General features: G+C 30.5%; 1 protein-coding gene across 3 annotated transcripts; it reads right to left on the minus strand.

The window, feature by feature from the left end:
* Window positions 1-213: 213 nt before the first annotated feature.
* On the minus strand, window positions 214-16567 carry LOC117170169 (kelch-like protein 10). 3 transcript variants are annotated; one of them, XM_033356751.1, is made up of 10 exons: window positions 16417-16567; window positions 16029-16296; window positions 15401-15715; window positions 13071-13386; window positions 11734-12186; window positions 8073-8242; window positions 7739-7908; window positions 7472-7630; window positions 6875-7079; window positions 214-827 (listed from the first exon to the last, which is right to left on the minus strand). In XM_033356751.1, the coding sequence occupies exons 3-10, from the start codon at window positions 15622-15624 to the stop codon at window positions 575-577; spliced, it is 1950 nt and encodes a 649-aa protein (XP_033212642.1). In that variant the 5' UTR covers window positions 15625-15715; window positions 16029-16296; window positions 16417-16567; the 3' UTR covers window positions 214-574. The 3 variants fall into 3 exon arrangements, with proteins under 3 accessions (XP_033212642.1, XP_033212633.1, XP_033212650.1); XM_033356742.1 differs by having other exon boundaries at window positions 16029-16567; XM_033356759.1 differs by lacking the exon at window positions 15401-15715 and having other exon boundaries at window positions 16029-16567.
* Window positions 16568-26487: the final 9920 nt, after the last annotated feature.

Here is a 26487-nt window from a genome sequence, read left to right on the forward strand (position 1 = left end):
GGGGTGTTGAACACCCACGGTGTACTTTACCATGATCACTTACGATGAGTACTTTACCAATCGCAATCACCTTAAAACATAATATCAAGAAACAAAAGTAAATGATGACTGTGTCGAGAAAGGCAATAAAAGAAAAGGGGATTAAATAACATGAAAAGGGGAAAGTATATATGTATAATAAAACAGATTTCACTATTAAAATGAATAATACTGCAATTTTATTGTCAATATCGAGACCCAATCTAATACAAAATTTAAATCGTACATCAGTTTACCTTCAAAAAATTCTAGGAATTCTTTACATCTCTCCTTCCTTATCACTTTTTTTCTCGATTTTTTTGGTTAATCCGAAATAACTTAAATTTGCTTTTAGTAAAAACATATGTTATAAAATTCTCCAATTCTTTTCTGAAAAGTCTTCTCAAAAATCGTCGTGCAATATTTCTATAAAAAATATGTTTTGATAATGTATATAAATAAACTTTCGATTTTTTTCTTCGACTTTGAAAAGTCGACATTTTTTGTAAAACTCGGTCGAGATTTAAAATCTTTGTATTGGGGGGAAATAAAAAATTCATTGATGTTGAGAATTTTGATGGTTTTGATTTATCAAAGCTGGTAGCATAACGCTGTTGTTGATATTTGTTTGTTGTCTTTGCATTAGTTGTTGTTGAGTTCGTTGAACTTCAAGGGCAAGTAATTTTTGTCTTTTTTCTTCCATCAGTCTTTCTCGATGTTTGTGAATGTAATCATAAACATTGGGAAGTCCCATTATTACACATGCTGATAATGCTGATCGGAAAATATTCATGTCTGTAGCTTCATACCTTTTTGGAGACAAGAAAGGTTTTTTTTATGAGAATGGAATGGAAAGGAAAAATAAAGAAAATAGGGGAAGGAGGAAGAGAAAAAAGAGGGGAAAAGAGAGTCAAAAAGAAGATAAAAGGTGAAGGAAAAAGAAAATACAAGTTGCAGGGGAAAGGAGAAAAAGGAAGAAGTGGAAGGAAAATATAAGAAAGCAAAAGAAGTGGATAAAAAAAGTGAAGAAGGTAAAATAGGTTAAAGGTGAAGAAAAGTGAGGGAAAAGATATTAAGAGGAAATACAAAGGTCGAATAATGAAGGGGTTTGAAGGGGAAGTAAGAATAGAGGAAATATACGATATGAGGCATAGGAAATAAGAGAGGGTTAAGAGAAGAAGGAACTTTTAATTAAAAAATATTAATTTTAAATTATAAGAAAAACGAAATTTCTACCAAATATTGTTTTTTTTTGTTTTTTTTTTTTTGTTTACCAAATGATTAAATTTTCAAGACAAAATAACGAATTTTCTGTACAAAACAGTTGAATTATTAAATTGAAAATATGAAATTTTTATATAAAAGTTAATTTTATGCCAAAAAGACGAATTTTTAACAAAATACAAGAACGCTAAACCCAAAAGTTGAATTTGCAAATAAACTAGATTCATTTTGAACAGAAAACAATTTTTTAACAAAATAGTACAATTTTAACAAAAATTTTAATTTTTACTTGAAAAATAACCATTTTCGAACCAATAGAATAGGTAAATTTTCAATTAACATAGTAATTTTTCAACAAATAAAGGAGTTTTCAACAAAGTAGTTCAATTTCCAACCAAAGAGATGAATTTTCAACTAAAATTTAGCATCATTAACTAAAAAATGCATTTTTTAAAAAGTTGTTCTTCGAAACCATTATTGTTAAATTTTTAACCCAAAACAAGAATTTTAAACAAAAATAATAACTCAATACCAAAAAATACGAATTTTGAATAAAAATCAAGAATTATTTACCAAGCAGTTAAATTTCTCGACCAAAAAGATGATTTTTTAAACAAAAAGATTAATTTTCTAGCGAAAAAACGATTTTTTTTAATTAAAGATCTCTCAACCAAATGATTGTATTTTCACCTAAGAAAGATGTTTTTTAACAAATAGATTAATTTACTATCAAAAAGATGATTAAAAAAAAAAAAAAAGTTTTAGGTCGAAAAATTTAATTTTCAACTAAAAAAGACGAATTTTTAATAAAATTAAAGAATAAATTCTCAACCAAAAAGTTGAGTTTTTAAGAAAGAAAGAACCCTTTTTTAATTTTGAAGAAAATAGTTAAAATTTAAAATCTGTTTATTAAATTTTTAACCAAAAAGATGAAATTTTAAACAAAAAGCTCAATTTACCACTAAAAAAGACGAATTTTTAATAACATTCCAGAATAGCCAGCCAAAAAGTTGAATTTTCAACTAAGAAAGGAATTTTTCCACAAAAAGATTGATTTAATACCAAAAAAGACGAATTTTTGATAAAATTCAAGAACTATCTACCAAAAAGTTAAAATTTTAACAAAAAAACACGATTTTTTAATCAAATTAAAAACCTCTCAACCAAAAAGTTGAATTTTCGACTAAACAAAGAAGAATTTTCAAACAAAAAGATAAATTTACTAGCAAAAAGACGAATTTTCAATAAAATTCAAGAATTCTCAACCAAACAAACTGCTAATCAACTAAGAAATAAGAATTTTGAAACAAAAAGATAAAGGGGGAGGGTCGGTAAAGTCGGTTTTTGGCCTAATTTATTTTTGGACCAAAAAATCTGAAAAAATCATGGTAGTATCTTATAAGTATCCCGAGTCGATTGCACGCTAAACGGACTACCCTCCACCCCCCAGCCACCCCTACAAATATAGGAAACACCACTACCCACCAACTGTATTTTCGAGAAATTTGACACTCTTAAGCATGTATTCTGAGGTTAGCTCGGGTTTACTATGGTTTTCGGGGTCGCAGAATACAAATCTGGCGTCCTTTGACTTTTATCGCTTCAGGTTCAAGGTCATTGGAAGGTCAAATCGAGAGAAAACGGTAAAAAATCCAAAAAAAAATACGTTATAGGTTTTTGGAGTCGCTAATGACGCGATGAAGGTCAGCGGACACCAGGTTCGTAATCAGCGACCCCAGAAAGCTATAACATTTTTTTTTTAATTTTTTACCGTTTTTTCTCGATTTGACCTTCAAATGACCTAGAACCTGAAGCGAAAGAGTTCAACGGATGCCAGATTCGTAATTAGCGACTCCAAAAACCTATAACGTATTTTTTTGGATTTTTTTACCGTTTTCTCTCGATTTGACCTTCCAATGACCTTGAACCTGACGCGATAAAAGTCAAAGGACGCCAGATTTGTATTCGGCGACCCCGAAAACCATAGTAAACCCGAGCTAACCTCAGAATACATGTTTAAGAGTGTCAAATCTCTCGATAATACAGTTGGTGGGTAGTGGTGTTTCCTATATTTGTAGGTGTGACTTGAGGGTGGAGGGTAGTCCGTTTAGCGTGCAATCGACTCGGGATACTTATAAGATACTACCATGATTTTTTCAGATTTTTTGGTCCAAAAATAAATTAGGCCAAAAACGGGCCTTACCGACCCTCCCCCTTTAATACCAAGAAAGACGAATTTTCAATAAAATTGAAGAATTATCTACCAAAAAAGTTAAATTTTTAACCTAAAAGACGATTTTTTAAACAAACAAAAAAATGTTTTTACCGAAAAAACGATTTTTTAATAAAGTTCAAGAATTATCAAACAAAAAATTGAATTTTCAACTAAAAAAGATGAATTTTTAAACAAATAGATTATTTTACTACTTTAAAAGAGGAATTTTCATAAAAATTCAAGAATTCCCAACCGAAAAGTTAATTTTTCAACTAAAAAAGAAGAATTTTTAAAGAAGAAGGTTAATGCCAAAAAATACGAATTTTCAATCAAATTCTATAATTATCTACCAAACAGTTAAATTTGTAACCAAAAAGACGATTTTTTTTAACAAAAAAATTAATTTTACTCCGATAAAAACAATTTTTTAACAAAATTCAAGAATTCAACCAGAAATTGGAATTTCCACAAAAAAAAATGATGAATTTTTAAACAAAAAAGATGAATTACATACCAAAAAAGACGAATTTACAATTAAATTAAAAAATTCTCAACCAAAAAAGAGACATTATAGGAAGAAAAAAGTAATAGCAATATGAATAAAATGGGAGCGAAAGTAAAAATTGTAGGGAAAAGGGAATAGCTTAGAGTAAAGATCAGAAATATCAAAATGAGATAGGGAAATGTGGACGAGGAGATAGAAAAAAATTATAGAAGATAAAAAGAGGATTAGAATGCATAAACAAAAATAAAGTTAGTAAAGGTAGGAATAGAAGTGGATGGGATGAGGACTGTAAAGAGAGAAAAAAGGAGGTTAGAAAGGAATTAAGATAGTGGAGAAAAGAAAAAAGTAATGGGGAAGATTATAGGAGAAAAAAGAAAGACTATACTGAGTTATGTGAATAAAAGAATGAAGAAGAAAATAAAAGATTTGACGAAGAGGCGGAGAAGGCTAGCACAGAAGAAAAGGTATAGAAGGTAGTAAATATATAGAGAAAAACATGAAACGAAAATAAACGAAGATATTAAAATGTTAGAATAGAACAAATATTTTTTGGATTTGCTAGGGGGAGTAAAGAGAAAAGTTAGAAAGGGAGGAAAATATGACAGAGAAAGAGATGAGGAAGAGGACATAACAAGGAAAGAAATAGTCAAAGTGTTAGGAATAATGAAAGATGGAAAGGAACCTGGTATGGATAAGATTCCAAATAAAGTATGGAAAATGTGTAAGGACGGAACTAAAGGAATGGCCATGGATAATGTGCAATAGAATATGGAGAGGAAAGAGGTGGCCAGAATTAAGGAAAGGAGTAGTGATACCAATAGTGAAGAAAGGCAAAGGGGAAGAAGTTAAAGATTATAGAGGAGTGACACTAATGCGAACACTGTATAAAGTATATGTAACTGTTTTCTCAGAGAAATTGAAGGAAGAAGTTGAGGAAAAAGATAGACACTGAATCAGACAAGGTTTAGAAAAGGAATGAGGGTGATGGATAACATATATGTTCTAAACCATCTAGTAAATAAGAGGATTAAAAAGGGAAAGGGAGCAATGATAACAATGTCCGTGGACTTAAAGACGGCGTTTGACTCATTAGATCGAGGCGAAATAGAAAATTTTGTGGTAAAATAGGGGATAAGAGAGGGATTAATAAAGAGAGTATCGGAAATTTTTAGAGAGACAAAGCGCAGAGTAAAGGTAGGAGAGGAAGTAGAAGATAGTTTCTGGTTGGTGCGAGGAGTGAGGAAATGATGTACTCTGAACCCAATTTTATTTAATTATCATCAGACTTGGAAGAAGAAATAAGGAGAAAAGGTTGGGAAGGAGTTAGGATAGGGAAGGAAAAGATGTATACACTGGAGTACGCAGACGATATAGTGTTGATGGTAGATGATGAAGATGGGAGGGCGGGCTTAATTACATGATCAGAGAAATATTTAGATGGGAAAAAGTTAAATTTAAATGTAGAAACGACAAAGAAAATGAGGTTTAGAACAGGAGGGGGAGACAGAAAGAATGGACGGGGAAATGGAAGTGAATAAAGCTAGAAGGAGTAAAAGAGTTGAAATATTCGGGATGTATCTTGCCAACGAATGGAGATCATAAAGCTCATATAAGAGAAAGAGTAAAAAAAGCAACAGGGGTAATGAAACGGATATGGGGAATAGCAAAAAGAAGGTTAGAAAATATTGGAGAAGGAGAATGTGGTTATTTATACGCTGGTGTGGCCGGTATTAGGTTATGGAGCAGAGATATGGGGATGGAAAGAAAAAAGTAGATATTGAGAGTTTACAAGAAAGGTATATAAGGTGGACACTAGGGGTAGACTGGAAAACGCCAAGATATATGGTGAGAGAAGAAGTGCAAAGTGATAAATTAAGCATTAGATCGGGAAAGAGGGCATGGAAATTTGAGACGAAACTGCAGGAGGGAAAGGGAAGGGAGTTAGCGAGAAAGTTTTTGATGGAGGTAGAAGAGAAGAGAGGGAGGACGTTAGAATTAACGAGATGAGAAGAAGAAAGGAGAGAGTTCTTTAATGCTAGAGACATAGAAGATGGGACTGGAGTAAATTGTGAAGAATTCGAAACAAATGAGAGGGAAAGACAATTAATAGAAAGATGGGGGATGATTGAAGAATCAAAATACAATAAATGGTATAAAATGATAAGAAAGGAAGGGTTACCATAGTATTTATAAAAGGGATGGGGAGAGAGAAGGTAGGCCAGAATAGAAAGATTGGGGAAAATAAGAGAACAGAAAGTGTAGAATATATGAATGGGAGGTGGAGATATGGGTGCATGTATGGGAAGGATGTAGGAGACGAGTAGAAGATCTAGGAAGCTGTCAAGAGAATGTGGTTAAGGTTAAGATTCTAGGGGAGGATGGATTAGGAGAAGAATGGATGAAAGAGTTGGAGGGTGCTAGAGAAGTGAATGAGAAAGAATACATGTGAACAAATGAAAAATTGGAGGTACAAAAAAAGAGAAATAAAAATAAAATGGAAATGGCTTAGATTAGAAGCGTAAATATTGTATGTAATGGTTATGTAATAGCATAAGTAGACTAAGATCCGTTTGCGTTCTCATTCTCTCGTTCTCGCTTGCACTCACTTTCGATCGCTCGCTCACTCTTTCGCTAACACGTCCTAAATTGCGCTATCGCAGGAAATGAAAATAAGGTTCTAGATATAAGACTTTATGTTAATAGTTGTAAATAATTGTAAATAGTAAGGATAAGATTTTATAAAAAATATGTAGGCGGAAAGATTGTAAGGAATGGAAGTTATGTAAACCCTTAAGGGACACATGAATAAAGAATAATACAAAAAAGACGAATTTTCAACTAAAAAACCCTTAAAGTGGTAACGTAGTTTATGAACGATCCTTAAGTTAGGAAAAGAATAAATACACTGGTACCATTCATTGGTCCTTTCATCATAGCACTCGACACGGTATATAGTAGTAACTCCATTAAATCCACCAATAGCAAAAATCATATCGTCAATGACTTCAATAGCAAAATTACTACGAGGATTATACATATCCGGTATCGGGGACCAAGTATCGGTTTCTGGATTGTATTTTTCTCCACTACACATTCTCGATATTCCATTGAATCCACCTAAAAGAGAAGAGGAGGCAAATAGAAAAAAAAGCAGCAAGTAGTCACAAAATTGAAAAGGAAGGATGAGGTGGAAAAGCCAACAAGACGATAAGAGATGTGAAAGTATAATAAAAAATGAAGAAAAAGTAGAAAGAAAGAAAAGAAGGGAAGTAGAAATAAAGTACGCAAAAGGACAGGAGAGAACAGTACATTAAAAAGGGGGATGGAGAAATTAAAGAACGAAGAGAAAAGATAACTAATCAAAAAAGTAAGGAAAGGAAAATTTAATAGAGAAGTAAAAGAAGATGGGGAAATAAGGAGGTAGAGAAGAAAGAATTCGAAAAGAAGGAAAGTGTAAATAAATGGGAGAGAGAAGGAAAAAAGGAAGAAATCACCAAAATAATTATTACCAATCACATAGACGCAATTGTGATACGAAATGCAAGAAACACCACTTCTGCGCGACCTCATGGGAGTAATAATCGTCCATTGATTGGTTTCCGGATCATAGACTTCAGCAGAACTCATGCACTCCTGTCCGTTGAAACCACCCGTGATATAAATTTTGTCTAAAATTCATAATCAAGAAATAAAATGTATTCTTACTAAAGAAAAATGATTAATAAAAATTATAATTTTCAATTATTTCTCCTTTATTTTAATAATCTTTAAATTACCATTCAGGGTAGTTGCACTGGCGTCTGATCTTTGAAAAAACATGGGTGCTATATAGGACCACTGATTCCTTTTATAATTATAACGTTCTGCTGTATTTTGTCGATGATATCCATCGTAACCTCCCATTGCATATACCATATCATTTAGTACAGCAACACTTACATAACATCTAAATTAATTGATTGATTGAAAAAATATTCAAATCTTTAAAAAAATTGTTTAATAAATTTTATCTGTGAAAAAGATCCCTCGCTATTTGCTTCACCAGGAATCGAACCACAGGTCTACCGATTGCCGATTTAGGGCTATCTTAGATTTTTAACTTTAACTGACCTCCTTGCATTCATGGGAGCAACCTCTCTCCACACTTTTGTAACAGCATTGAAACATCGACAGCTATTAAAATAATCAACACCATCAAAACCTCCAATCACGTAGATATTGAATCCTACAACTGCTGTGCCATGGTATGCTCTTGGCCCAGTTTGATCAACTTCCTCAACCTAGAAAAGTGTACTACATTTATTTTCTATTTTTTTCCTTAAGAGCATGTGATACTTAGAAAATTGTCGATTTTACCAGTTTTAGGTTCCAACGGCTTTTTTTCTTTAATAATCAATATTTTTTTCTTTAAAATTTGGGGCATGATAGCGACCATGCTAACGGACGTCCCCATACACTTTTTTTTGGTTTAATTCAAAAAGTTTTAATTTAGCAAAATCTGATTAATTTGCATAGCGCTTAGGAATTAGTATCGATTTTACCAGTTTTAGGTTCCGACGGCTTTTTTATAGAAAAATCAATATTTTGTTTTAAAAATTTGGGAAATGATAGCGAACATGCTAACGGACGTCCCCGCACACTTTATTTGTGTTTTTTTCAAAAAAATTTTTGATATTGCTAACAACGTGTTTACATTTGGAGGTTATGTATGTCACAATTCTCCTGTGCATTGCTTCCAAACTACACAATATTTTTGGCCGAAAACTTTGGACTTGCAAATAAACATAGTAACTAATCTCCCGGAACTTACCCTTTTTGCAGACAATCAAAAAAGTGTATTTCATAAATAATTTCCAGATTATCGGAAAGGCAGAGATGAAAAACGATGTAACCTCATAAAATACATATGCCTAAAATTTTTATATCGCACAATAAATTTTTTTTGTTATTATCCCTCAAAAAAGAGTCTGAAGACGTTCGTTATGATATTTTATAGCATCTCCGAATTCAGTTTTTAAAAATTTTAATTTTTGTGGAAAAAAAGCCTGGGAAACTGTAAGTATCACATGCCCTTAAGGCCATGTGACGAGTGAGTCACGTGACCAGATTCCTATCTTACCGACACTTTTTTTATTTCCTTATTTTCCCATGGAGCGCCACATCGAGTTGAAAATTTTGGATACTAAATAAGAAGCAGTAAGAAAGGTGGACCCGATCCTACATTTTAATAATTAGGAAAAAAGAAAAAAAATTATTTTCAAAAAGAACTTTTTTCGTAATTATACAAACTTAGGACCAAACCCACCGATCTTAGTGATTCTTATTTATTATACCAAATTTTTAACTCGACGCGGCACTTCGTATGAAAATAAGTTAGGAAATAAAAAAAAGTGTCGGTTAGTTAGGAATCTGGTCACGTGATCCACAGATCACATGGTCTTAAGGGACCGTACTGAAATGGCGTAACAGTAAATTCACTAATAACGTAATTTTTAAAAATTCGCACAAACTTTCTCCTGAAAAATTTCTTTTTAGTTAAAAATTTTATTATTTTGTTGAAAATTTAACAATTTTCTTAGAAAGAACCGTTTTTGTTGCAAGTTCAACTGTTCTGTTAAAAATTCGTCTTTTTGTATATTTTTATTTTGAGTAGAAAAATGATGTATTGTTTACAATTCTTATTTTGGTGTTGTAAGTGAACTGAAATCTTCTTCGAATGAAAATTTAACTGGTTTTTAAAGTTTTTTTTTAATTCATCTGTTTTAGAAGAAATTTAATCTTTCTTGAATAAAGAGGGAATTGCTTGGTTGATTTTTCAAAAATTTTGTTTAATAGTCATACTTTTTGTTTGAAAGTTCTACTGATTTATTTAAAATTTAACTATTTCTTCGAAAATGTACTTTCTGTTTAACTTTAATATTTTGATGTTGAAGAAAAAACGTAAATCTTATGTGGATGAAAATTCAACTATTTTTATGAATTTTTTTTAATTAATCAATTTAAATGAGATTAAAATCAAATTTAAAATCCTATTAAACATCGAATAATCAAGTTAATGTACAGAATTCCTGAAAATAAGTAAAAGAAAAGAAGTCTTTTCTTTTGTTTTTTTTTTCAGGAAAATTTTTATCTTTTTTGAAATTGTAATAAGAAGATTTTATGGTGGTTGTCCAAATTTGGTCTTTGGATTCTTGGTTTTATTTTCAGGAATTCTGCACATTAATACGAATTTTATTTGTAATTAAAAATTCATCTGTTTTGAGGAAAATTTCATCTTTCTTAGATATAAAATGCAAATATTTAATAGAGAATTCAACTATTTTCTTAAAAATTCATCACTTTGGTAGAAAAAATTTTTCTTTTTTGATTGGAAATTCAATTTTTTTCGTAGGAACTTATTTTTGGTTAAAAAATTCTTATTTTGATCTTGAAAAGTCAGCTGGATAATTTTTTGGACGAAAATTCAAATATTTTAATTTTTTTTAAATAAATATTCATCTGTTTGAAGAGAAATGTCATCTTTTTTGTTTTCGTAAAAACTTATTTCTCGTTTAAAAATTCATATTTAGAGCGTGAAAAGTCTACTCACATCTTTTTTAATAAAAAATTTAATATTTTTTTGAAAAATGATTTGATTGAATCACTTTAATAAGAAATAATTTTTTGTGGGGGATTTATATTTTTAGTTTAAAATTCATCCCTTTGGTTGATAGCTGAAATATTTTGTTGAAAATTAATCTTTTTTAATTGAAAATTCAACTACATGGATAAAAGTTAAAATAGATTGTTAAAAATCTAGTTTTTTGATTGAAATCTTATGTCCTCGGTCAAAAATTTAACTGTTTAGTGTAAACCCGTTTTTGGCTTTAAAATTAATTTTTTAACTGAAAATATAACTTTTCCAATAAAAAAATTATCTTTTTGAGCTAAAAATTCTCCTTTTTTTAATAATAATTTTCTTGGTTTGAAATTTCATCTTTTTTTTTATAAAAATGCATATGTTCCGTGGAAAATTAATTTTTTTCTGAAGTCATAGTTTTTGGTTTTTAAATTCAATTTTTTAGAGAAAATTCGTGTTTTGCCTTGAGGGTTCAACAATTAGGTAAACTTTTATTTCTTTCTTAAGTGAAAAATCTTTATTTTTGAAACTTCATCTTTTGTGTTTTTTATCTTTTTATGTTACAGATTCAACTATTATTCTAAAAATGTAATTACTTGTTGAAAATTAAAGTATTTTGTTAAAAAGCTATCTTTTATAGTAGAAAATAAATTTTTTTGTTTAAAATAAATTAATAAATTTAAAAATGAAGTTCTCGAAAACCCTACCTAATTCTACCAGCAATAACTAGCAAATAATTTCTGGCAACTAAAAATTATGTACAGTAAGAGTACGGCCCCTAATTAAAACACTCTTTTTTCTCTCCTCTTTTACATTTCACATTTTTGTCCTTACTTAAATTTGAATCCTTTTTTAATCCTTTTTTGATACTTTCCTGTCTCCTTTTTTTCCGTAACATTTTTCTTTCCCTTAAAACTTCTATATTTAACATTCATCTCTTTACGAGAATCCTTTTACCTCAAGGATTCTATTCCACTTTTCCTCCATCCTTATCATCTTCCTTTCCCTAGGAACTTCTTTATTCAAATATTATATTCCCTTCTTCACTTTAATCTTTTCTTCACCTCTTATCTAACCTCCTTTTTTCTTAACTTTCCCTTCCTTCCAAGTGTAACCCCTTCTTTTATATAAATCTTTTTGTCTATTACAAACCTTAACCCAGCGATCCGCTCTCGTGTCGTAAGTCTCCATATAATTTGTTGGACTTCCTCCACTCCATCCACCAATCGCGAATAGAATTTCATGAGGCACCCGAGGTCTCGCAATCTCCGGAGTAGGAATTTCCCCATCCTTTTGGGTTATCATTTCCAAATCGTAGAGGAATTTGAGAGTCTCAATAATAATTGGACGACAAGCTTCATTTCCTGTAACGTAAGGATGGTCCTTCACATTCTCAAGGAAGAATTGAGTGTCGAGAAGACCGAGTCGGATATTCTTCATTAGTTCCACAATATGAGCTTTTCTTGCATCAGGTTTATGATTTATCCATCTTAAGACCAACTCCCAAACTACTTCCTCACTCTTCACGTTTAGTTCGTCAGCACCTACTAAAGTTCTCAATTCTTCAATTGGTAAATTTAGTACCTCGTCACTTCTTTGAGCCACCTACAGAAGTGATTAATATTGACATCAATTTATTTCAAAAAAGGGATGGAGCAAGAGAAGTAAAGAAAGAAAAGATAAAGAGAAAATGGTGAAAGAGGAAAGGAGACAAATAGGGGAGAAAGTTGAGGAAAGAGAATGTAAGGGGGAAGAGAAATAACGTAAGGAAAGGAGAAAGAAGACGCAAAGGGGGACGAGGAAAGATAATTGTAGGTAAATTAAAAAACTTAAAGGAAGGGAAAGGAGGAAAGATAAAAAAACAACAGGAGAGCGAAGAGAAAGGAGAATGGATAAGGAAAGATAATTAATAAAGAGGTAAGGAAAGGTGAAATGAGCAAAAAGGAAAAGAAAAGAGTTAATGATAGCAAAATTAAAAAAATACTAGGAAGCGAAAGGAAAAAGGTATAAAAAGTTTATTCCAAAAAAGAAATGGAAGGAGAGGAGGAAAGAAAGAAAAGATAGAAGGAAAATGGTGAAAGTGGAAAGAGATTAACAGGGTAGGAGGTTTAGGAGGAAAGAGAATGTAAGAGGGAAGAGAAATATCGAAAGGGACGTAGAAAAAAGACGCAAAAGAGAACGAGGAAAGATAATATTAGGCGAATCAAAAAACCTAAAGGAAGGGAAAGGAAAAAAGGTAAAAACAGGACAGAAAAGTGAAGAGAGAGGAGGGAGAATGGATAAGGATAATAAGGAAGAAGTAGGGAAAGGTAAAATGGGGAAAAAAAGTAAAAGAGAAGAGTTAATGATAGCAAAATCGGAAAACTACCAGGAAGGGAAAGGAGAACGGTACAAAAAGTAAAAAAGAATATGAAATTAAATAAATTTTGAATTGAGCCATAGATTAATCCAATGAGAGATTATACTATTTCTCACGGCTAGTGTTGCACCTGCACAAAGTGCCTCATAACAAATCGATGAGCGTCTGCTTCTAATCCCCTGCAAAAGTGTTCCCTTGCAAATTTCATCACCCCAATGCAATTTTCGGCTGCTAAATTTTCCCTTAAATAATCACAACAAAGTTCCAGGACACCAAGGATGCTGAGATAGTCCGCAGTAATTAAAAGCTGACAGACATTTTCTCGGGTGACTTCCAGGGATCGCAAATATGCATATTCAAGTAATAAATTCATCGTCCTGCTACTGACTCCTGGAAGGAGGACGTCTGTCTTCTCTCGGGAGTGGAGAGTAGTGGTAAATAGGGCTCTGTAAAAAATGGAAATTGTTTAGGTGCCCAAATTTGGGATCCAGAATCTGAAGTGAGATCTGCGAAATCGTGGGTGCTCAAGTTTCATAGTCAAATGGCTTCTAATTTGAGAAGGTAAATCATCCATTTAGGGAGGCAACCTGATTAGTTTGTACCCTGACAACTTGGCACCTGATTTAAAAGACCTTAAAATTAGAGGTATGAAATTATCAATACGAGTTGGGTACTTTATAAGTAACATAATAAAAAGACAATTAAATTTGATGGATCCCATTTCTGGGTACATCCGAATTCAAAATTGTCGCAATTCTAGAAGCTTCTGGTACATTATAGAAAATGTTCAAACATTTAGACAAATTCTAGAATCTAGAAAGTTCTTCATTATTTTTAATAGTCTAGAACACTAAATATTTTCAGAGCCCAAATTTGAGATCCGGGATCCAAAATTCACGATTTGGGGGTTCAAAGACGCACAAATCTGACAGATTCGAAAATGAGTACAAGGGCTATGTAGGAGCACTTTGGTGGATTCCATTTCTGGGCGCAACTGAATAAAAAATCTTCAGGATTCCAAATGCTTCTGGCCCATTATAAAAAATTCTAGAAAATCATTATTTTGTAATAATCTAGAATACTCTAGAAATTTGGGATCCGGGATCCCAGATTTAACATCTGAGTATCCAAAGGCGGTCGAACATGGCAGATTTGAAAATGGACACAAAACGCGCCTAGATTTGGTAGCACACAGATGGAACCCATTTCTGGGCGGAATCGAATTCAAAATGGTCGCAATTTCATTTGCTTTTTGTACATTACAGAAAATTCTAAATAATTATAAATCATTTTCTGATAGTCTAGAATACTCTAGAAATCTTGGGTCCTTAAGTTTGGGATCTGGAATCCCATATTTGGCATCTCGGTATCAAAAGATGCTCAAAGTTGGTAAATTAGAAAATAGGTACAAAAACAGGGTGGCCCTTGTATCGGGAAACCGGAAACTAGCCAGAAATTTTCTGAGACCTGGAAAAACCGGAAAAAGGACAGTGAATTTATTTCTTGACCGGGAATTTTAAGAATTTTCAGAAGAAAAATACTCTAGAAGTTTTAGGTCCCGAAGTTTGGAATCCGGGATCCCATATTTGACATCTCGGTATCCAAAGATGCTCAAAGTTGATAAATTCGAAAATGGGTATAAAAACCCCCTTAATTTTCGTAGCGCCCCTGATGGAACCCATTTCTGTACGCATCCAAATTTAAAATTTTTACAATTCCAAAAGTTTCTGGCACATTATAGAAAAATCTATAAAATCATAGATCATTTTTGAATAGTCTAGAATATTCTAGAAGTTTGGAACCCTAAATTTGGGATTCGGGATCTCATGTATTTGGCATCTCGGTATCAAAAGATGCTCAAAGTTGGTAAATTTAAAAATGGGTACAAAAAGCGTATGCATTTGGTAGCACTCAGGTGGAACCCATTTCTGTAAGCAACCGATTTCAAAATAGTCGCAACTTCAAAAGCTTCTGGTACATTATAAAAAAGTCTAGAAAAGCATCGATTATTGTCGAATACTCTAGAATACTCTACAAGTTTTGAACCCTAAATTTGGGATTCGGGATCTCACGTATTTGGCATCTCGGTATCAAAAGATGCTCAAAGTTGGTAAATTTAAAAATGGGTACAAAAAGCGTATGCATTTGGTAGCACTCAGGTGGAACCCATTTCTGTAAGCAACCGATTTCAAAATAGTCGCAACTTCAAAAGCTTCTGGTACATTATAGAAAAGTCTAGAAAAGCATCGATTATTGTCGAATACTCTAGAATACTCTACAAGTTTTGGGTCCCGAAGTTTGGGATCTGGGATCCCAGATTTGGCATCTCGATATCCAAAGACACTTAAAGTTGGCAGATACTAAAATGGGTACACAAAGCAATCTTCGGATACACCCAGATAGAACCATTTTCTGGGTGCATCCAAAATAAAAATTTATTTCTGATTTATATGAGGGAACCTGAAATAGGTACTGCAGGCAGACAAAATAGCCCTGTGAATGTGAAAAACTCCGCCATCGTGGAGCCTGATTATGGCGTCACAAAGAAGATTATTTTGTCGCAAATCATAGAGTGATTGCATCGCCTGGGTGCTCATGCATCGGCCGCCATTTTCGGCGATAAGTCGCTGCGTGTTAGTGGTGCAGTTGTCTTCGTTGTTGCTATCGGTCGGGTCCACATCCATATCAGGTATTCCTCAATGACGAATCCTCGGGATCTCGAGCGATGGGGGCCGTACAACCACCAGCGATCGACCCCAGCTTCTTCAAATTATTCTGTCAAATATTATAATTAATTTTCCTCTTAATTGTTTATTTCAGTCACCTTATTCACAGAACTTAAACTTGGGTGCCTTTATTGTGGCACCCAAAATTAGGTGCCTTCAAATTGAAAGGTAACGAAACTTGGCACTGCGGGGCTTTCAAAAATCCCGAATTCAGGTGCCTTTAGTGCCTAAAGCACCCAAATATGGGTGCCTTCATTTTTTTATAAATATTAAAATTAGAGAGAGTGATAGAATTCAGAAATGTATTTCAAGAGAAAAAAACTTGAAGCACCCAAATTTGGGATCCTCTACTAAATACTGACCTTGATACAACTTCATGAAAATTTTCCAGGTTTTGTATATCTTGAAGGTTAAGAATCTTCATAGGTTGAAGGTTGAAGGTTGATATTAAAATTCGAGAAAATCCCGACAAGTTGGTCGGTTTCAGACTTGAAATTTACCAAAATTCGAAAAATCGCGAGTTGATAGGATTGGAAACTCAAGTTATGGTTGAGTTTCGACTTATATCTCCCCAGTTTTGACTTTCGGCGACGGACTGTCACGTGGACTGGCGGGATTTAAATCGTTTGACTGTTGACGTTTTTTGAGGAAGAAGAGTTGGTTCGACGAGGTGAGAGAGGGGAAAAAAGAAATAAGCTTTTTAGTCTGATTTTATAAAAGAGTCGCCTCGGGCAGTGACATAGATCTTACATGTCCGCCATTCAGTCAATGACTGTTGATTGACAAGAGAGGACCATTTTTCCGCGATTCGTTCCATCAGCGCAAAAACCCTCTGATCAAAATTTTATATTGACATTCATTAAATTGAGTTTCGCATTTAGGTCACGGTTCCTCCAAAAAATGCACGTCCACTTTAATCGAATTGTCCGATCTTCTTTTTTCCATCGATTGCCCTCTTTAAATTTATTCATGATCTAAATTGACAAATATTCATAAGTTAATTTATTAGAAAAATTACAAAATTTATAATTGAACAATGTAGAAGATTCCAAAATATTATGGCATAATTTAGGATGATTTAAAATTCAAGAAGAACCAATTGTTCGTATTTAAATACAAAAATACCGCGAGGTTTTAAATCCTAAGGCGCATGCGCTCTATTTCATTTTTCCCATGAAAAAAGGAGCTATGATAGAAAGAAAAAAATAGTTCTGAAACTTATGTTCTAAAGACGAATTCAGTCGTGCTCAGATGAATTCTCATGAGAATAAATTAGGATTAAAAATATTGTATTTTCTATCTTTATTAATAATAACTACATTATTGAAATTTCGCGGGATTTAGTATTTCTTCAAATTGTAAAAAGCGCTAAATTTAAATGATAAAAAAAGTTAAAGTAATAGAAAACATGTTTTCAAGTCAAAAAGATACATTTTCAACCAAAGAAATAAATGTTTAACTAAAATGATGAATCTTCAATCAAACATGTGAATTTCTAACCAAATAAATAGTTGAATTTTCAAGCCAAAATATTATTTTTCTGTCAAAAACGAATCACTTTCAGCAAAGTACATGAAGTTTCAGGTAAATAATATTAATTTTCAACCAAAATTGGAATAGTTAAAATATTAGAAAAATAAATGTTAAAAAAAAACTAATTATCAACACAAGATTTTTTTCGGAAAGAAGTAGTAATTTTTGAACCAAAAATAGCAGAATTACATTTTTACTCAAAATATAAATTTTCTTCTCAAAAAAATGAATTGTCAACAGAATACTTCAATTTTAAATCCAAAAGATTAATTTTCTACGAAAACAAGGTACATTTTCAGTAAAGTATATGAATTTTCAACTAATATTTCAACAATCTGAATATAAAATAGTTCAATTTTCCATTAGAAATGTAAATTTTAAAGAAAACAAAAACGAGTTTTCAGCAAAATCAGGTAATTTTCAACTAAAAAGGAACGAAGTTTATACAAAAAATATGAAATTTTGCACCTAATAGTAGAATTTTCAACGTAACAGATTAATTTTCTATTAAAAAAAAGACAAAATTTCAACTAAATAGTTTTTTTCAACCAAAGAAATAAATTCTCGAAAAAATAGAATAGTTCACTTTTCTACAAAGCAGAATTTTTTACATTCTCATCATTTATGATTGAGAAAGTATTAGAATTGTCGGAAATTTGACATCACACTTTTTCAACGGATCTCCACGTTTCGAGACCCCCTGAATCCGAGAGTCAGGTTTTCACGATGGCGCCTGTCTGTCTATCCGTCCGTCCGTCCGTAAACACGATAGCTCTCGAAAAAATGAACGAATCAAATCCATCTTTGGCACACTTTTTCTAGGTCCTAAAAGAAAGGACGAGTTCGTTAACCAGCCATTTTCGATAAATATTCAAAAAGTGAGCGCATTTTGAAAATTTTTGAGACTACTTTTTTCTGAATTTGAAAATTCTATGTACGGATATTTATAGTATTGAAAAGAACAAACAATTTATCCTCATGACTTTTTTTGATAAAAAGAAAATTCTCAGAGTTATAGCATTTTCAAAATTTTTTTAATCAACGGAAAATCAAAATTTGAAGCCGAAAAACGCATGATATGAAAAAAAGTCAAGAGAAGAAAAATATTTCTTTTTGAAATCCCTACAAGATTATCATAACCAATTTTTGGATTTTTTTCAAAAATCGAAAATTCAAATTTTGATTGCACAAAAAATAATGGAAAATAAAAAATTCCATTTTGTGGATAAACTGTGTAGGATACAAAAAGAGATGAATTAACAAAAATGGTTATCCCAAAAATGATCTACAATTTCGTTAAGAATCACTTCTTAATAGGACGCGTACGTTTTGTTTTATTCGTGAAAAATAACGTTGAAAAAAGTAAAATAAAAAAAAAATATGTGGAAAAACGACGAAAGTTACGAGAAAAAAAATCCAACAAAACCTGGTTGCAAATGTCGGTCGGAAATCGAGCGCGCAGCGCGAGTATCACCATGAGAATGTGTACCTCAAAGCCTACAGAGCTTTGAGAAACTTAATCTTTGACTATACTTAATTAAGTAGACAATTCAGAATATGAAGACGCATATAAATACTGCCATCTAAAAGAGAACTTTTTGATAAAGTTTTTTTCAAGCATTCCAAATGCAAAGAATAAATATCCGAGCGCAAAGCGCGAGGTAACCTATTATCGAGCGCGAAGCGCAAGATTCATCCGTCGCGCGCCCTTGGCCCGTTCAAACTTGCGAGTAATTTTAAACTAACTACGTGATTTTTCAACTAAAAACATCAATTTTCTACAAAAAATAATTAAGTGCACATAATATAAAAAAACAATTTTGTCATCAAAACTTTTAATGCAACTTGTGTTTTTTCCATAAATTTAATTGGTTTATTTTCAATGTTATTTTTGACGATTTAAAATATTTATTAGTTGAAATAAAATATTATTGTAGCTTGTGTCATTTTTCCAAAAAGTTAATTTTTTCATTTTGAATGTATTCAACAAAAGTTTATTACAAATTTGTAGATCCTTTTTTAATGCACAATTTATTTTAAAAACTAAGAGCCCTATCTAAAAGTGAATAATAACAAATCTGTAGATCCTTTTTACACAAATCTAATACCTTCTCTGATTAGAATGTAAAAAGATACGTTTTCGGCAAAAAAATGGAACAGTTACATTTTCAGTTAAAAACCTAATTCTAAACAAAAAGAGATTAATTTTCAACCAAAAAATGAATTAGCCACCAAAAAGATTAAATATTTTCCCACAAAATTCGAATTTTTAATTAAATACCGGAATTTTAAAACAAATATTTGAATTTTTAACTTAAGAAGATAAATTTTGAACCAAACATGTACGAGTTAAATTTTCAACCAAAGAAGATACGCTTTTGACGAAAAACGTGATATTTGATATTTCAACCAGAAAGGATTTTAAATTTTTACCAAAAATAGTTGATATCAACAAAAAAAAAGAATTTTATACAAAATATTTTGAATCCTCAATCAAAATAGATTTTAATTTTTAATTAAATATTTACGATTTTCAACCATAATAATAAAATTACCCTCAGCTTTAGTTATTGAAAATTTCCTGTCAATTATTCCTACGAAACCCTAGAAATAATGGATTCCTGAATTTTCTAACAAAATACAAAGTTGCTGGAAAGCAGAACATTTTTTAATTCGTGCTTGTTCATCAGTAGAACGTAAATTAATCATAAAGATATTCTCTGAAAGGAAACAGTGGTGAAGACGATTAATGAAGATGAAAATAAGAGTATGATAGCCTTTCCTATGAAAAATAGACTTTTCCTGCTTTATGATAAACACATTGTGGTATTATAGTTCTCATAAAAAAAAAACAGATTATTTTTAAACGGGGATCGTAATTTTCAAAACGTTCAAATCTAATGTTATTAAAAAAAATGGTAATAATTTAGATTTTTTAAATTGAAATGTTCGGTTTTTGTATTCCTTTAATTAATATTAATTTAATTTTGAAACAAAGAAATTTAAGAGAAAATAATAATAAAAAAAATGTTATTGGAGCAAATAAAATACACGCACGAGCGTACAATAAAAGTTCATTCATTCAATTTCTGTCAATGATTATTCATTATTTACTATCTGCAGAAGGGAGATAAAATCTCTCAAAGAATTAAAAGATTCCTATAGGAAAGTTTATCTTCCAAGTTCTTATCCGAAACTTTTTCTTTGATATATCATATATAGGTCTTTTTTCAAATGAAAAAATGAAAACATTTGAATGCCCCTAATCGCTTTTCGCGATATATTAATTTGTGTTTTTAATTTTTCGCTAATTTTTTCCTTCCTAATTCTCTCTCAAAGTTTTTAAAAATAAATTTTGAATAATTAAAAAATATCTTTATTTTTTATTTTTCTCAATATTAAATTATTTTTTTAGTTCATTTGCTCTTTAGTATTAATTTCGTTTTTTATTCACTGCTCGAATTTTTATTAAGTTAGGTGCTCTTACTGATAGTTTTTTTTAGTTTAGGTGATTTTAGATTTTCTTCTCAAAATAGCGCATTATTCAATTTATTTTTTGTTTTCTCAAATACGAGTCTTTTTATTTTTCGTTGTTGTAATTCTTTTTTTATTTTTACCTTAAGAAATTAACTGTTTTTAGATGAGGTGGAATCTTTTTTTTATTAATTTCTTAAACTTAAAATACAATTATCATACTTGGAAATGCCTCTATTTGATTGAAAATTCATCTGGTTGAAAATTCAATTATTATGTAGAAAATGCAATATATTTCGAGGTTAAATCTTAGGCGTTTCATATTGAATTTATAACGGTATTCATACATTAATTTATTTTTTTAAAGAATATGACAACGGTGGTTGAAAATTCAAATATCTTGGTGAAAAAGACAACTGTTTTACAGAAAATTCACTTAATTTTTTGAAAATTAACCTTTTTGGACAGAAAATTATTCTTCCTATTTGAAAATTCATCTTTTTGCTGAATTTAACTCCAAGAAAATTAGTTTCTTTTTTAATTAATTTTTTTAATCCGAAATGTAATTGTTTGATTATTCTTCGAAAACTTATCTTTTTCTTAATCAGGCTTTTAGGGTAACAAATTATTATTCTTTTTTTAAACTTCTGCTTTTTGGTTGAAAATTCAACTGTTTTGTAGAAAGTGCAATATATTCGTCTTGAAATCTTAAGCATTTCATATTGATTTTAAAATTATGGCTATACATTCATTTTTTTAAAGAATTAATTCACCTATTATTCCCCTATTTTCGTGAAACAGCACACTATTCAATGACAACGAAGGGGAGGGGTGGTTGAAAATTCAAATATTTTGGTAGAAATGGCAACTGTTTTACAGAAAATTCACTTGCTTTTTTGAAAATTAACCTTTTAGGGTAAAAAATTAATCTTCTATTTCGAAATTCATCTGTTTAGTTGAAAATTCCACTATTTTGTAGAAAATACTTGATTTTAAATCTTAAGCATATTATATTCTATTTAAAATCAGACCTATACATTCATTTTTTTTTAGAATTAATTTACCTATTATTCCCCTATTTTCGTGAAAAATCATATTCGTTGATAATGGAACTATTTTGGTGAAAAATTCAACTATTTTGTAGGAAATGCAACCTATTTCGATTTGGAATCTCAAGCGTTTCATACTGAATTTAAAATGGTACCTATACATTAATTTTTTTTTAAAGAATAATTCTCTTGTGATTCTCTTAATCTCGTCAAAAACACCCTATTCGATGACAACGAAGAGGAGGGGTGGCCCCTAAATAAGAATTCAGAAAAGAAGATTTCTCCAATATTCTTCTATACATTTTTCCTGCGATTAAAAAAATAGTTTTTTGCGAATTTCTAAGTAAATAAATACTCATAATGTTATTGGTGGTTACGAAAAATTGTCTGTTATACGTGTTTGAAGATTTCTTATCATTTGACCCGCACATTGCCCCGCCATGATGCTAGGTCGTGGCGAATACTCGGATCATCATTAACATTAACATCCCTTTATATTAACAATGTGCGAAGCATACTGTGAAGCAAGTGTGTTAATGATTTCTTTATCATAAAGATAAAACCAGATGAACTTTGTTCCTTAAAGTTTGAGAAGCTGGGAGAAACTCAAGTTAGTTTCATCGAAACATTTTAGAGAAAAGGGACTTATTATTCCTAATCCTTGTTATTCAGATGAAATAGTAACTCACTTTATATACACATTTTTAATTTTAAAAATATCTTCATATAATTAAGAGAATAAATAAAGTGTTTAATACGTTCTTTTTAATTATAGTAAAAATAAAGAAGACTTCAAATAAACAATTAAAAAGAGAGGACAATATTTTGAATCTGTGTCAAAATGTGAGGATCTGCCCACGTGTGAGTATAAATAATATTTTCTTTTTTTTTTATATTTGCCTTTTATTTTCTCATTTTTTCCAATGTCTTTTTTCCTTTTCTTTGTTTTCCTGTTTTTATGTTTACAAAAAATTTTTTCCTTTGAATTCCGATTTTATTTCCTCTTTATAATTTATCCTCTTCCTTACACTCTTCGCTTATTCTCTTATCACTTAATTATTAGATGTTACTTAAAAACAAACTGTATCATTTTCAACCTTTTTTTGCTTTCTTCTTGTTTTTGCTGTCATCCCTTTTTTATATTTTCCTCCTTTCTTCCTCCTTTATTATAAGTTTCCCGCCTATTCTTTACTATTTCCTTTTTTCTGCACAATTGGATGTATTTTTTTATTTCTTCCCTTTCTTTTTTAGCTTTTTTTAGCTTTTCACTTTATATGTATTTTAATCAAATTCTTTCCTTTATTTTTTATAATATTTAGCTGTTTATTTTTTTTGTGGCTGCGCTTATTTCTTTTTCTTGCTTTTATTTTTATATACTTTTTTATTCCTTTCACTTTCAATTTTATTTCCTCTTTATAACTTACTTCTCTTCCTTACACTTTCCACTTATCCTCTTATTGACTAATTGTTACATATTATTGAAAAACAACATAATTTTGTATTTATTATTATTTTATTCTTTATCATCCTTCAATTCCTCTTTTCATCAACCTTCGTGCTTAGTAACAAGTTTTCTTCCATTTTTTAACATATTTTAAAACTCCTTCCTTTATTTTTATAATATTTCTCTTCTCTTTCTCTTCCCCCTTCTTATTTCTTTTTTTTTTAATCTTTCCCTTTTCTTAACCTATTTTATTCGTAATTATATTCCTTACCTTTTCCTGCTTTTATTTTTACAAACTATTTTACTTCCGATTTTATTTCCTCTTTAAAAAGTACTTCTTTTCCATTATTGAAAATCAACTTGTATAATTGTCGATCTTTTCTTACTTTATTTTTATTTCCTTTCGCCCCTTTTATTTATATTTTTCTCCTTTCTTATTCATTCATTATAACTTGGCCAACAGTGTATCTCTCCCTTCCTTTCCTTTTTTGTATCTTTTTACTTTAAATGTGTTTTAATATTTTATTTTTTATTTTCCTTCTTTTCCTCATTTTATCCACATTTATACTTAGTAACATGTTCTCTTCTATTCTTTAACTTCTTCCTCAATTCCTTCCATTCTTTTTTATTATATATCTTTTCTCTTTCCCTTTCCCCTTTCTTTTCTTTTAGATCTTTTTATGTAATATTTATTTTTTCTGTTCTCATTCTTTTTCTTACTTCGCTATCTTCTTCGTCCTTTTATTTTCACACCCTTTTTTCATTCCTTTCACTTCTGATTCCATTTCCTCTTTATCATTTACTCCTCTCACATAAAAACCAGAAGATAAAACTTTATCCCTCTAAAAAATTTCCTGCAACAAATTTTATCATTACTTTATTCTGTGCTTTCTTACACTCTCCACTTACACTCCTATCAATCAATTGTTAGATATTATTGAGAAACAAGTTGTATAATTTTCAACACTTTCTTGCTTTGTTCTGGTGTCTTTTATCCCTTCTTATATTTTCCTCCTTTCTTCCTCCTTTTTTATAAGTTTGTTAACAAGTTTTCTCTCCTTTCCTTTGCTTTTTCCTTGTTTTGTGGGATATATTTGGCTGTCTTCTGTATTTAGTTTCTTCCTTCCTTTCTCTTCTTTTTTAGCTTCTTCTTTACTTCTTTCTAAATTCTCTATTAAAAAAATGTAATATTTCTCTTCTCTTTTCCTTTTCCATCATTTTCTACTATTAATCATTTCCCCTTCCTCATTTTCCACTTGTTCTCCGTTTTTTGTCCTTTTTCACAATCCCGTTTTTCCCTTTTTTTCTGAACTTTCTCTTAGTTGTTCGTTTCTCGGGAAAAAAGAATTTTATATATTATTTTTCAAATCGATAGATAGCAGCTATATGTAATATTCATGGTGAGCGTGGTCCTTTTTAACTTAAAGATAAAAATTATTTTTATTTTATAATTAACCAGAGGCGGGCTGGGTACCCAAGGGTGCAGCCGGGGGCCAACACAATATTAAAAGCAAATATTATATATTATATATTATATTATATATATTAAAAGCAAAAAATAGCATTAAAAATACAAAATTAAATTTTTTTAATAACAAAATAGTTTCGATAGATTTGCTTTCGGCCACAGTTAATCTGCTCATAGTATTGACTCGTAGAAATTTATAAATGTTCAAAATAAACCATTAAAAATTCTTAACCAATCATAGGAACGTTTGAAGGTAAATATTTGTTAATTAGACATCTTTTAAATTATAAACTTTAATTTCAAATCTACAAAAATGAAAGAACTTTTTTAATTTTTGACACTATATCACAATTAAAAATGTCAAAATGAAAATTCAAAGTTATTAATTGAAGACTGTTACATATTTAAAATGTAACTATTTTACTATATAAAAACGTCCATTTTCAATCCTACAAACTTTAAAAATTCCAAAAAGCATCGAACGCTGAATATTTTCAAAGTATAGCTTCCCAATTTTCCAAACCTCTTTCCAAATTAATCTACGAAGAAAATAAAGCAATTTGCTTGAAAAAATATTTCTGCGAGAACTAGGCATTCACTGTTCAGAGAGAGAGAGATAGAGAGAGAGAGAGAGAGAGAGCGGACGTGAATTCGATGGCGCTTCCACGTGCCAAGAGTGTGGGAAGCTGAGTTCCACGTAAAATACTCCCCTACCAGCCCATGTCCGGCACTATTCAGGGAGCGGACTGTATTTTTAATTTTCTTTCTAATAATATTTTTAAGTGAATAACCTACAAAATTTAAAATTAGAATCATAGTAAGCTTTTTTTATATTTTAAATTAGGCATTCAGTTTTTCTATAAATGAATAAATATGTCGAACAAAATAGTCATTTTTTCTATGTTGAAATCCCCTAAGTTTCATAGAGGAACATTAGTTAAAGATGCTCCAATTTCCTATAATAAACAAGAAAATTTATTATGAAAAATTTGATAAAATCATTGCCGACGATTGGATTTGATTTCATAAAGTTAATTTCGGATTTCGTAGGCTTTCATGCAAATGCTTTTTTCTTGTAAGCTAAAGATCTCAATTTTGATTAAAAGTGTGATTTTTTTAATATAGAATAGTTATTTATATTCTTCTCTCTGATTCTGGTATAATTTCTTGTCCAATTTCGAAGTTTATTGGAAATTTTAAAAAGCTTGAAAGAGACAAAACGGCGGTGGTTTCTCTGAAAATATTCAATATTAATTTCTTCTTAATTCCATTGTTCTTTTCTCTTGATTTTTTTTAGATTAAATCTGCATCTGCGCCTTGCTGAGAAGAGAACATTTTATTGTCTGAAAAAAGAAAAACTCGCGTTTTTTTCTTTCAAAAAGCCTTAAGATATGAAAAACGTCAAAGAAATGAAATTATTTTTCTAAAAAAGCTCTAAAAACTGTCTCTTAACCATTTTTTCTATCTCACGTTATTTTCGCTAATTTTACGAAAATATTGATAAAATATTTCAAGATTGCTTTTTTTTCAACAATGCAATTTTTTTTGTGTCTAAAAAATAAAGAAGAGCAAAGTTTAACAGCCTTTTCCTGTTTTTCATCGCGACAAAAACTTGTATTAAGAAAAAATTCTTTAAGGATCTTTAACACATTTTCGCAAAAATTTGAAAAATAACACTAGATAGAAAAAAACTTCAAGACATATTTTTCTAGAATTGTATAATGTATTGAGGACAAGGAAGTGTACGAGTTTCAGTCTCAAAAAAATTTGCAATAAAAGATGTAAACAATGGAATTTTCCGTAATTGCAACCCCTTTTCCAGATTATTCAGGGCAAACCTTACGGAAAATTCC

The sequence above is a fragment of the Belonocnema kinseyi genome, chromosome 1 (genome assembly GCF_010883055.1).
Source record: "Belonocnema kinseyi isolate 2016_QV_RU_SX_M_011 chromosome 1, B_treatae_v1, whole genome shotgun sequence".
Lineage (NCBI taxonomy): Eukaryota > Metazoa > Arthropoda > Insecta > Hymenoptera > Cynipidae > Belonocnema > Belonocnema kinseyi.

Coding starts and splice junctions, on each gene's coding strand:
- LOC117170169 (XM_033356751.1), bottom strand. CDS start 15,624: ATGGATGTGGACCCGACCGATAGCAACAACGAAGACAACTGCACCACT. Junction 13,387..15,400: donor GCCTGCAGTACCTATTTCAG/GTTCCCTCATAT, acceptor CATTTTTTACAG/AGCCCTATTTACCACTACTC. Junction 828..6,874: donor GATGAAAGGACCAATGAATG/GTACCAGTGTAT, acceptor GTCTCCAAAAAG/GTATGAAGCTACAGACATGA.